The sequence below is a fragment of the Schistocerca americana genome, chromosome 1, assembly GCF_021461395.2.
Source record: "Schistocerca americana isolate TAMUIC-IGC-003095 chromosome 1, iqSchAmer2.1, whole genome shotgun sequence".
Taxonomy (NCBI): domain Eukaryota; kingdom Metazoa; phylum Arthropoda; class Insecta; order Orthoptera; family Acrididae; genus Schistocerca; species Schistocerca americana.
Window position 1 is genome coordinate 530,087,427 of NC_060119.1, and position 13,890 is coordinate 530,101,316.

The following is a 13,890-nucleotide window of genomic DNA, read 5'->3' on the forward strand; positions in this document are numbered from 1 at the left end:
TTTGCAGGGACTGTCACTGACCTCTCCATGTGAAGAGTCCTTGCACCCCACCACCAAAGTGTGAGAACTGTTCTGGTCCACACTATCCTCACTGGCTAGATTGCACATTCTACATAAAGGAAAAGATTATTCAGAATTTCCAAATTCTCACCCATCCTATCCTGAGTCCTGAAAAATTTGACTCTCCACCTGGTATTTTTAACATTTTTACCTTTGCCTTTGTTGCGTTCTTTCCCCTCCCCCCCCTCCTCCTCCTCCTCCTCCTCCCCCCCCTCTCTCTCCCTCCCTCCTTACCTTTGGTCCTCTTCCCTTTCCTCCTCCCCCTCCCACCTTACCTTCGTTCCTCTGCCCTTCCCACCTCCACTTCCCTCCTTACCTTAGTTCCTCTTCCCTTTCCTCCACCCTCCCCCTCCCTCCATACCTACGTCCTATTGTCCTATCCCAGTTCCCTTTCCTCCTCCTTCGAAGTTCTCAGTCCTTCACCTCACAGAATTGCTCCTTCCCCTCTGCTGGAGAAGAAATTCTCTTCTCTGGCACGTGCCAGCAATGGGGGCTCGCTCAAGGAGCCCCCCCCCCCCCACCTCCCTGGTGTCTCCAGGACAAGAAGTCAATTAGTTTGAGTCTGATCCGGGACCCACACCCTGTATGCTTCAAGGCTACTCGTTCTCTTTCTGATCCTGATGTTGCTACATCTTGCTCTCTTTCCAACTACACCACCTCTCGCAATGAGGAGGAGGAGGAGGAGGAGGAGGAGGAGGAGGAGGTGGTGGTGGTGGAGATGATGGGTAAGTCTCAGGATGAGGCCACACCCTGCTCCCGATATCTCAGGGGGGTGTCATCCCCTCCTTCTCAATCTGGGTCCTATCTTATGTTCATGGATGTCACTACATCCGTACCAGTGAGGGATGCGGACTCAGCACAATCATCAATTCAGGCCTGTTTGATGCCCATACAGATTCTTGAACTACTCTTCTTCAATGAAACTGTAATAATTACTATCATCACCTTCTGGAATAGTAGTCTCTTCTTTCTCTGTATTCTGTAGCTCATGTTATATTGCAGGAATCTCATTTCATGGATACTTATTTGCCAATGCTTTGTTGTTCCCAAGCCGTCTGCCTGAACTGGTTTGGCCCTTTCTGAGGCTTTGGTGGTGGTCAGCATGGACATTTTTAGCTCCAGGGTTCCACTTGATACTGCGCTGGAAGTGGCAGCCATTCAGATCCAATAAACTCTGTGATAATGATATGAAATCTGTATCTCCCCCAGGACTGGGCTTCCTATACCTCCTTCAAAAGGTTCCTTTCACCCTGGGGATTTTAATGCTCAGAATCCTTTGTGGGGTGGCACTGCAATCACTGACCTAGGGTAGGGTTTTTGAAGACCTGCTGTAGGGCTTGGTCTCTGCACCACATCAGTACTGGAGCTCCCACATCCTTTAGTGTGGCACAAGACACTTTCTGAGCCATAGATCTTTCATCTGTAGCCCTGAATTCTTTCCCTATGTTCAATGAGCATTTCATGATGATTTGTGTGAACCAATCATTTTCCAATCACCTTACCGTCTCTTCAGGATCACTTGGCTGGACACCCTACCTGGTTGGCCTTTATTAATGCAGATTGGGATGCCTTCACTTTGGCTGACATCCCAATGGCTCCATCACATGATAGCACTGATGAGTCTGCATGGAGTTCGACTAATGCCATCCTTTCAGTAGCTGCTTCAGTGATTTACTCTTCCTCGGGTTTTCCCTAATGCTGTGATTATTAAAGAACACCATTGTACCCTCCATTGCGCAAATAGCATGCATCTCTTGACAAACTCCTGGCCACTAAACATCTCTGTTCTTGGGCCCATACCTTCTTAAATGCCAGAAATGGATTTTTTGGGGATGCCATAGAGCAGCATGCTCCCTCTTTGCAAGTTTGAGCAAAGATCAAGTTCATATTTGGCTGCCGTCCTCTTACAGGTGTACCATGAATTTCTCTGAATGGTGCTATCCTCACCAGCGCAGACTCTTATCACTGAGCATTTTGTGAGCCATTTCGCCCATGCTTTAGCTTCGGTCCACTATCTGCTTGCTGTCCATCTTCTCACACTCTCTCTGGAATGATTCCTTGTATATTTGTTCCCATCCCCTGGAGCCTTATAATGCCCATTTAGTGAGTGGGAATTCAGTGCCCTTGCTCTCTAAACCAACACAGCTGCTGGACTGGACTGGGAAGACAATCAAATGCTTCATCACTAATCAGCGGCTAGCCAAACTCTTATATTTGTTCTTTTTAACGGTCTCTGAAGTGACGGGGGAATTACCTTCTCGGTGGCTAGAAAGTGCTATAATTTTAGTTTCAAAATCGAATAAATTGCTTCTTCAGATGGATAGCTGTTGTCTGATCAGTTTAACCAGCCCTCTGCAAGGTACTTGAAACTGTGGTTAGTCTAACGCCATATTGGATGCATGATTCCTGAGACCTTTTGGTTTTGACCCAGGGCAGTTTTTGCCAAGACCACTCAACTGCATATAATTTTGTCCACCTGGAGTCAGCTATGCAAATAGATTTTGCCTGGATTTAACACTGTGTCACAGTCTTCTTTGTTCTTCATAAAGTTCATGATATCCTATGGGGGCCACCACATCCTGGCCACCTCAGATGAGTGGGGCCTCTGTGGCCAGCCCCCAATTTTATACAGAACTTTCATGGTACACTTTTCAGGTACAGGTTGAAGCCTCCCATAGCACCTCCCATACACAAGAGAATGCGGTTTCACAGGATCCTGTTTTGAGTGTCCCTCTCTTTTTACTGGCTATCAATGGTCTGGTGATGGCTGTGAGGCCTATAGTTTTATCCTCTTTGTATGCTGATGATTTTTGCGTTTATTTATGTGTTCATAATGGGTGTCGCTGAAAGTAGATTGCAGGGAGCTATACACAGAGTGCAATCATGGGTTCTTGGCTGCCAAGACCTGTTTTATGCATTTCTGTCGTCACCTTACAGTCCATCCCCATCCAGATCTGTATCTTGATGGTGAGTCCTCCAATGTGGTGGACTCTTATTGTTTTCCAGGACTAGACTTTGATGTCCGGTTGATGTGGCTTCCCCATCTTTATCCACTAAAGCAGGCATGTTAGTTGCACCTCAACACTCAGTGATGCCTCAGCAACATAGATGGGTGTGGACTGCTCTACTCTGCTACTGCTCTACAAAGTGGTGGTCCACTCCCATCTAGATTAACACACAGCTTTGCATCACCTTTGACATTTCAGATGCCTGACCCCATACACCACTGTGGGTTATGATTGGCAACTGGTGCTGTCAAGACTATCCCAACGATCAGCCTTCTGGTGGAGACAGGGGTTCCATTATTGTTGGTTCTGCACCAAAACAGTTGATTGTTTACACTTTACACAACCACTGCTCCTCAGAGCACCTGAACCACTGTATCTTCTTTCCACATATGGAGATTCACCTCCTGTAATGGCAGCCCAGGTCTGGGGTTAAGATTGCCATCTGCATCTGGTCCTTTTTTTCAGAAGTCCAATTTTCCCCCTCTACCACCTCACCTCCAGGCCTGCACAAGCACACTTTCATGGTGTGTACCATGTCCACAGCTCTGTCTTCACCTATCACAAGGTCTGAAAGACTTGAGTGATCCTGAGACCCTGCATAGCCAATTCTTCCCCATTGTTGGTGCGTTTTGGGGTTCGGAAGTAGCCTATACTGGTGGCTCAAAGATCATAAGTTACACGGGCTTTGCTTTTGTTTATGGGGGATGTAATTATCTCTGCTCCTTACCAGATGGCTGCAGTGTTTTCACTGTAGAGTTGGTAGACATCTTGTGCTCTTGAGCACATCCATTCCTGCACCAGTGAGTTCTTCCTCATTTGAAACGACTCTTCAAGAAGTTTACAAGCTCTTAACCAGTTACCCTTGCCATCCCTTGGTCCTGACTCTCTAGGATCACATTTTTGCCCTCGAACAATGTGGAAGCTTGGTGGTCTTTGTCTGGACCCCAGACCACATTGGGATGCCAGTGAATGAACTCCCTGGCATGCTGGCTAAATTGGCTATTGGCAAGCCACAGCTTGAGATTGGTATCTGATCAGTATTACACCATCTAGTTCTAAGGATTTGGTATATGGAATGGCATACTCTGACTTGACCGAACAAACTACAGCCAATAAAGGAGAGCACAAATTTGTGCAGGTCCTCCATGTGGGCCTGTCTCAAGGACTTTATAGTCCCTTGGCAGCTCCACATCAGCCATTCTTGGCTCTGTTATCATCATGGTGCCCATTTGGCATTGGTTCACATTTGTCAGGACTGTCCAGCCATTAATCTTCCTGACTCGGTACCCCTAGTGCTAGCAGATGATACCTCTCCAGCTGACCTGGTTTTATGGTTCATTCATGAAGGGTTTTTTTATCATTCTCTCTAAGGAAGTGCACCTCAGCCTTATTGGCCCATTGAGGGGTTGGCAGAATGCCCTTTTGTCACTCCGCTTCCAATAGGCAGTGGCTGTCTGGGCTTTGTGGTTCACCCCAGCCATTACCCTGCCTACTCTCTTGCTCTTATTCCCCATTGTTGCATATTCTGTTTGAGTTGGTGCTCTTCTGTTTTCCTGTGCTTCTTTCACTCTTTCAATGTCACTAGTCTTTTCTGGGTGTTGTTGGGTGGGATGTGCCTCTGATAAGTTGTGGAAAGTATGTACCCCATCGCACTTCCTGCATGTGGGGTTCTCCAGCTGCTCCTGGTTGGGGCACCTCCCCCTCCCCCCCTCTTTCTATGTTTCTCCCCTTTTCTTCTTCCTTGTTGCTTTCTCTAGACTTCATTGACCTTTGGTACACCTTGGGGTTTTGTTTCTTTGGGTTTTGTGGACTAGTGTCATCTTTGGGATGCAGTTTTGTTGACTTGCCTGTTCCAGGTAGGAGAGACTAATGACCTTGTAGTTTGGTTCCTTTAATCATTCAACCAACCAAACAGATAGCTGCACATGTTAATGTGACTACTTCAGAGATGGGAAGCTAAGCTGGCCCCAAATTGAATTTGTCTGGTAGATTAACAATGAGGGTCTGTGTGCTGGTCAGTCTGGGTATGGTTTTTAGACAGTTTCCCACATCTCATTAGGTGAATAGTTCTCCACAGATACATGCTATGCAAACATTTAGAACACTTTTTCACATGTGTGCACAGAATCTACTCTGGATGCAGACAGATGGTACACATTGCTTCTGTCCTGGGAGATGAATAGGAGAATGATGACCTTAGCAGGTTGATATCCTTAAAAACTTAGTCAGCATCTTATTTGATCATCATCATTTAGTGAAAGTGAAGAGAGCAAGGAATGTAGAAAATCGACTTATGTTCACTTTGTTCACATAAAGTGCACAAACCAGCACAGTTGTGTTCAAACAGGAAAATATCACTTCATGACTTCAATCACTGCATTGATTTCGTGCACATTATTTTGTCCTCAAAAGAAAGGACAATTCAAAAATAACAGTATAAATAGGCAAATAATGTTTTCGGGTTACAAACAATGCACTTACATGCTAGTGAGTAACTTAGGAGATATTTGTTCATGCAAAGTAAAAATCGGACTTGAGATATGTATAAAATTTACTCAGGACATAACTGTAAAAGGTGTTTCTAAAAATATTATCCAAATACTTCTGTACAACAAATTCTCACATTCGAAGTATTAAGCTGCAAGTAAAATAATTGGAGTGAATGTATGTCTGGGATCTCCTCTCAAACCCCTTTATCGATTTCAAACATATTTGGCACACAAACTGAAGACATTAAGAGAATCAAAACTTTAGAGTCTGCAACCTTGTAGTTGCATTAGGGGTGGAGATATGGCGAAAACGTATTTTCCAGCACTTACACATAGGCTGCCCTGCACGACAGGTGTGTTGTGCAGAAAGAGTATAGGCCTACCTTATTGACCAGCTTTGCAGGGGCTACACGTGCTGATAGGCATGGCTATTGAAGATTGGGATGGATAGATGAGGGGATTGAGAAAGAGAGGGAGCAAGAGGGGGGGGGGGGGGGCAGGAAGCCATAAACAGTAAGAGGATGGGTCAGGGGGAATGGACAGAGAGTAGGAGGGAATGGTCAGGGGGAGGGACACAAGAAAGTGGATGAGGAAAGTGGATGAGGTGATGGATAGGAAGATGAGGACGAGATGAATGGGGTGAAGTGGGGAGGTAGTGTAGGGAAGAGGAGAAATGCAGAGGCTGGGGCAGGAGGCGAAGATGGACAGAGAGACTGGAGGAGAAGGAGTAGATGGGCAGGTAGGTGGCAGGAGGAGATGACAAAAGGAAAGCTGGAGTTTTAAATTTCAGTGTAAGAAATCTTTCACACAGGAGAATTGTACAAATGTACCATCATTTGACCAACACATAGACTCTTTTAAGGAGGGCATAGTAATAGGCACCCATGGAATAGAGATTCAACTGAAAGAATTGAAAACAAATACATCGCCATGTCCAAAGGGGATCCGAATTCAGTTCTGCAAAGAGTACCCTATGGCATTGGCCCCTTACTAAGCTTGCATTTGTCATGAATCTCTTGCACAGCATGAAATCCTTAGTGACTGGAAAAAAGTGCAAGTGACTCTTGTCTATAAGAAGGGCAAAAGAACAGACCCGCAAAATTACAGACCAATATCCTTAACATCAGTTTGCTGCAGAATTCTCGAACATATTCTTGTTTGAGTATAATAAATTTCATTGAGATGAAAAAGCTTTTTATCCACAAATCAGAATAACTCATGCAAAAACCCAGCTTTCCCTGTTCTCACATGATATCCTATAAACTATGGATAAAGGGCTAAAGACAGATTCCGTATTGCTAGATTTCTGAAAAGCATTTAATGTGGAGTCCCACTGCAGACTGTTAATGGAGGTATGAGCATACTACATAGATTCCCAGATATGGAAGTGGCTCTAAGGCTTTTTATGTAATAGAGCCCAGTACATTGTCCTCAATGGTGAGTGTTTATCAGAGACAAGGGCAATGTCAGAGTGGCCAGGGAAGTGTGATAGAACTGCTATTATTCTCTATATTCATAAATGATCTGATGGACAGGGCAAGCAGCAGTCTGCTGCTGTTTGCTGGCGATGCTGTGGTGTACAAGAACCTGATGTCATTGAGTGACTGTAGGATGCTGCAAGATCACTTAAACAAAATTTATGGTTGTTGTGATAAATGGCAACTGGCACTAGATGTAGAAAAATGTAAGTTAATGCAGATGAGTGGAAAGAACAACCCCACAGTGCTCGAATTCAGCGTTAATAGAGTGCTGATTGAAACAGTCACATCACTTGAATATGTAGGGTAACATTGCAGAGTGATGTGAAATGCAACGAGCATGGAAGGACTGTAGTAGGGAAGGTGAATGGTCAACTTGGGTTTATTGGGAGAATTTTAGGAGAGTTGGTCCATTTGTAAAGGAGACTGCATATGGGACACTAATGTGACCCATTTTTGAGTGCTGCTCGAGTGGTTCCGACACCCACCAGGTCAGATTAAAGGAAGACATCAAAGCAAGGGAAGACATTGTGTGCTGCTTGGTTCATTACCAGTGGGTTCAAACAACATGACTTTCTGGACTTGACTTAATTCGTTTGGCCGCTATGGGGGCATAGGACATCCAGGAGAACTCGCCATCTGTCTCTGTCTTTGGCCATTTGCCACAGTTCTTCCCAGATCTTGCCAGCTCTTTTTGCTTCCCCTTCCACTGTCCTTTTCTATGTGCCCCTGGGTCTTCCTCTCTTCTTTGTTCCCTGGGGATTCCATTCCAATGCTTTTTTCTTGATGGTCCAAGTGGTTTTCTCAATGTGTGCTCCAGCCACCCCCACTTTCTCACTGGTATCCGGTCTTCTATAGGTATCTGGTTTGTTATTCACCAGAGCTCGTTATTACATATTTTTTATGGCCACCAGATATTCATGATGCGTCAGAGACATCTATTTATGAAGCCTTTCAAACAACATGCAAGTTATTTAGATGTATATGGACTGTATGAGACCAGGAAAATCTCTGAAATTGTGTCATTTCATTTGTATAAACAATGTGCAAGTATTCTGGAGATACTTTGGGAACTGAAATGGTAATCCTTGGAGGGAATACAATGTTCTTTTTGAGCAACACAACCAAGAAAATTTAAAAAGATCATCATTTGAAGCTGACTGCAGAACCATTCTACTCCTCCCCCCTCCCCTCCCCCCAAAAATAAACCATGAGGACCATGTAGATAACAGAAAAGAAATTAGGACTTGTGTCGAAGCATTTAGACAGTCCATTTTTCCTCATTCCATTTGTGAGTGGAACAGGAAGGGAAATGACTAGTAGTGGTACAGGTACCCTCCACCACACACTATACATTGCTTTGCAGAGTATGTATGTAGATGTAGATGGGCAGAGAGAGAGACAGGGCAGAGGGATGAACAGAAAGGGTGAGAGTAAGAGATAGGCAAAGAGGGGGAGTGAGAGATAAGCAGAGAGAGTAAGGGGGGGTGAGGAATAAATGGACCATGAGGAGGAGGAAGAGGAGAACTGGGAAAGGGAGGAGGTAGAGGAGACATGCAATGTATGTATTGAATGTGCATGTCAGCAAAGCCACAGGGAAAGGTTAGTTAGTTAATTAAGTGAAGAAATTTAAAAAAATATTCTCCATTTGCATATACCACTTACCAGTGATGATGCCCACTTCATGGTCCGTTAGTAGGGGCTATGTTTGCATGACACTTCAGATTATGAAATTCATTTATTAAGTATTGCATATAACTTGAAATATGTAAAATGCATATTTTTACATGTGTGGTTCCGAATTATTATTTTTAACAGTATTTGAAAGATCATGTTACCTTCTTTTCCACACCAGCCAGTGATTTTTCTTCAAAAATTTGTTTGCTAGTACTTTGCATTGCTTGCACTGATGCCCTCAAATTATGGTTAGCCCATATTACTGTTGAGATTCCCATTTCTTCAAACTTCTTTGTTGGGGTTGTATAGTATTTGGTTGGTACAATTACAACAGGACCCTGAAAATTTCTGTAATCACTATCATCCTTTGCTTTTTTAAGTAGAAGATATTACCATATTTACTCGAATCTAAGCCGCACTTTTTTCCGGTTTTTGTAATCCAAAAAACCGCCTGCGGCTTAGAATCGAGTGCAAAGTAACAGAAGTTCTGAAAAATGTTGGTAGGTGCCGCCAAAACTAACTTCTGCCGTCGAATATATGTAGCGCTACACAGGCATGCTTTGCAGGCACAAAGATAAATACTGGCGCCAAAACCTCTGCGTCAGTAAATAAATTTTTAAAAAAAGTTGGAAGACAAGCTTTTTTTCTCCGCCACGAGTTTCGACCACTGCATTTTCATACATTATCCAACGAAGTAAATACAAATTCCGTTTTGTTCATCTTCGAATGCAGCAGCATTTCAATGTACTACGAAAATCTGACTGGCAAAACTGTTTGGTATGTTTGTCAATATGGCCAACTCTACATTCTGATTTCTGAATTTTTTTGCTATCTGTGAGAAGAGATGGTTGCTAATAGGAACTATTATGAATTGTGAATCACATGCAGTATTCTATTTACCATAAGAATAATACAAATATAAACATTTTGCCATGTATTCTTTCGTGTTTGCTGCTATCTCATTTAAATCCTGTCTGCCTAATAAACTACGAAACTAGAGTGAGACAACAGCAAAGGCGGAAGAATATACATATCATGTCGTGTTTATATTCGTATTATTCTTATGCCTCATAGTGATACAGTCTGAAATGAAGCACGGCAATTGACTAGATTTTGAAATCTAAGATGACTCTAAGCTCTGTGCAGAATTTAATGTACTAAAGAGGCGTCTGCAAAGATTTTCAAATGGAGAAAAATTTCCGCTAAACTCTCGTTCAGAACATCTTCTATCATATGCAGTCTATTATTTGGTTCTTGTTGATCATTATCAAAGAAAGCAGTATTGTAAGTAACAGCAAATAGCAGCCGCTTGCCATTGTTTCGCCAATAAGACGATTCCTTAAAAAAGCAGCGGTAGCGTGCACAAGAGCAAGCCATACCGCGAGCGGCGACAGGTCGTAAACACTCATTATCAGAATGCGACAAACAATGCATGACACAGCACAGTAACGCATTTTCAGCTTAGAGTGACGTAAACACGTATAACAAAGAGAACGGCACTTATCAGATCAAAGAAAAATAAGCAATCAATTCAAACCAGACGAAGCACGCGAAAAAGGAAGGGTACCCATATCAATACAGATGAAGCGCCTGATGCATAGCAATGGCTACCTGGTAAAGCTAACTGCTAAACTTACGACTCGAACCAAACAACTGTAGCTGTATCGTCATTCATTCGACCTAAATTGTGTTTCATATTACAATGGACTAGACTTGGCCACTGTTTCTATGTTTCGATACAGTGTATCGATACGTGGAACTGTTTCAGTGTTTCAGAACGGCTGTGGTTCACTGTTTCGAAACAGTGGTGTTTCATTCCGCCCCTGTCTCGGATATCCGGACCAGATTCGATCTCGAGCCAGACACAGAAACTGTATCGTTGTTTCAAAATAAGGCTGTTCAATCCACCTGTGCTTGGAACGGACTGATTGCATCGAAACAGTAGAGATGGGCAAACTGAAACACGTAACTGTTTCGAAACAAATGAAACAGTACAATGTAATGTTTCGATACGCTGTTTCGAAACAGTGAAACAGTTTGTGTTTTGTAATCTAATAAACCTAGACATTTTATCATCTTGAATGTCTACCGTACAGCTATGTCCATATAAACACAAATGAGGTGCGAGAGCGCTAATCATATCGCAGGAAGTATGAAACTATCACTTAGGCGTCTTGGCAGTTTCGTATTTCATGCAGCAAATGCGCTGCTTTCGTGTTGTGCGACTTTCATACTTTTCAATTGGCTGAGGACAGCCATAGCTGAAGACAGAAGAACCACCACAAACGGAACTGGAGGTGGGAGCGAACTGCAGAAACAACGGATATGGTACTGGGATTCCCACATTCCGCTAGTATGGGAATATACCCATCCTGCTAATTCCCATGCACACAAAGGGAATCATTGTGGATAATAGGCACAGTGACTATAGACTCACAAATAATGCCAAATAATTCGAATAAATAACAAAATATAACAGAAAAAATTTTGTCTTTCAAGGTGTTTCGAACCGTTACTATAAATTCACCATGCTTCCCAGCTCTTCCCATTCACCATTACACTATCAGTGATATGTCAAACAGATGCTTGCAATTATGCCTACATTAAATTTATGTATATGTATAATAACTGTCACTCTACGCCTTTTTTTTATTCAAAATGTTCTAGGCTTACTTGCGTTTCTTAATATGATTACTGTACTTGAACAGAGAAATGTATGTTATTAAAAAAAGTGTAATTTAACTGAATGATTTTCAAATATTTATTATTTTGAATGTGAATAGTATGCGTTGTTTTATTGTTTGGTTAATGTTTATAAAGCAAATGTTACGCTATTTCGGAATAGGACAGTCGTCTAGAAACGAAGCTTTATTTTCAGATATCTTAAGCTTCATGCTATTGCTTTTCAAAACAATTTCGACACTCTTGAAAGTGTTTCACGAAGTGGTATGTTGTGTTTCAGTACCTGTGCCGAGCCCGAATCTCGTCCGACACAGAGCGGAATGAAACATCACTGTTTCGATACAATCAGTCTGTTCCAAGCACAGGTGGACTGAAACAGCCTTATTTTGAAACAACGATACAGTTTCTGTGTGTGGCTCAAGATCGAATCTGGTCTGGATATCCGAGACAGGGGCGGAATGAAACACCACTGCTTCGAAACAGTGAACCACAGCCGTTCCGAAACACTGAAACAGTTCCACATATCAATACACTGTATCGAAACATAGAAACAGTGGCCAAGTCTACGAAACAGTACTGAAACACAACATACCACTTCGTGAAACACTTTCAAGAGTGTCGAAATCGTTTTGACAAGCAATAGCGTGAAGCTTAAGATATCCGAAAATAAAGCTTCGTTTCTAGATGACTGTCCTATTCCGAAATGGCGTAACATTTGCTTTATAAACATTAACCAAACAATAAAACAACGCATACTATTCACATTCAAAATAATAAATATTTGAAAATCATTCAGTTAAATTACACTTTTTTTATAACATACGTTTCTCTGTTCAAGTACAGTAATCATATTAAGAAACACAAGTAAGCCTAGAACATTTTGAATAAAAAAAAGGCGTAGAGTGACAGTTATTATGCATATACATAAATTTAATGTAGGTATAATTGCAAGCAATCTGTTTGACATATCACTGATAGTGTCATGGTGAACGGGAATGGCTGGGAAGCATGGTGAATTTATAGTAACGGTTCGAAACACCTTGAAAGACAAAATTTTTTCTGTTATATTTTGTTATTTATTCGAATTATTTGGCATTATTTGTGAGTCTATAGTCACTGTGCCTATTATCCACAATGATTCCCTTTGTGTGCATGGGAATTAGCAGGATGGGTATATTCCCATACTAGCGGAATGTGGGAATCCCAGTACCATATCCGTTGTTTCTGCAGTTCGCTCCCACCTCCAGTTCCGTTTGTGGTGGTTCTTCTGTCTTCAGCTATGGCTGTCCTCAGCCAATTGAAAAGTACGAAAGTCGCACGACACGAAAGCAGCGCATTTGCTGCATGAAATACGAAACTGCCAAGACGCCTAAGTGATAGTTTCATACTTCCTGCGATATGATTAGCGCTCTCGCACCTCATTTGTGTTTATATGGACATAGCTGTACGGTAGACATTCAAGATGATAAAATGTCTAGGTTTATTAGATTACAAAACAAAAACTGTTTCACTGTTTCGAAACAGCGTATCGAAACATTACATTGTACTGTTTCATGTGTTTCGAAACAGTTACGTGTTTCAGTTTGCCCATCTCTACAATGGACCAACTTTGTTTAGATTTGGAGGTGCGGCCTAAAACTTTTCTCTCCCCTTGAATTTCGAGTCTCAAATTTCAGGTGCGGCTTAGATTCGGGAAAATTTTTTTCCTTGATTTCGAGTTTCATTTCTCAGGTGCGGCTTAGATTCGAGTGCGGCTTAGATTCGAGTAAATATGGTACATTCTGTAAGAAATTTCTGCATATGAATGTTTGTATACAAATGTGTGTAGCCAAGGATTACAGATGACGAGAAAAATGTCTAACATTCTCAACAAGGAAAACTTGACATCAACTGTAGCAGTTTCTTAACTAAGAGATTTTATTTACAACACAAAAAGGAGATGTAAATATAATAAATTTCATCCATCTAATCTAATTTGTAATATTTGTTAAGAATTTCTGTTCAGACATGTTTAAGTAACATTCAGCTGTTCTTGTGAATTACTGCTACATTATCATGGAGTGTACGTGTGATGAATTTGTTTATTTAGCGCCCGTTTTATCAAGTCATGATGTAGGACTTGTCAAAATAGAAGACAGTGTAAAACTTTACATAGGCTATGTACAAAATACAGGCACATATAAGTTGTAATATTATGTCTATATTCCAGAGCTTCCTTATAATACATCGCGATTGATTGTAATAAGTATAAGGAAATAGAATTATATGTACATATTTATAGACACAAGAGACACAGCTGAAAAGTTCAAGATAAATCTTGATTGATTGCACTAAAGTAAGCATTGTTCTAGTTAAATACACACTCACTATACACACTAATTAACAGGAGTACATTAGAAAAGAGTATTTAGTTATAAATAGAAATAATTTATAAGTTACTAAGTAGAGAGATTATGAACCAGAACCTACAGATTGGGGCATTTTTCCAAATACTCA

At 41.8% G+C, this 13,890-nt stretch overlaps 1 protein-coding gene across 2 annotated transcripts in view; it reads right to left on the reverse strand.

Annotated features, from left to right (window-relative positions):
- The window catches only part of LOC124605387 (phosphoenolpyruvate phosphomutase-like), a 51,294-nt gene that overhangs the window by 2,610 nt on the left and 34,794 nt on the right, over positions 1-13,890 (reverse strand). For both annotated transcript variants that reach the window (XM_047137030.1, XM_047137039.1), the window contains exon 7: positions 8,874-9,050. In XM_047137030.1, the coding sequence (XP_046992986.1) occupies positions 8,874-9,050 (177 nt within the window). The remainder of the gene's footprint in view (positions 1-8,873; positions 9,051-13,890) is intronic.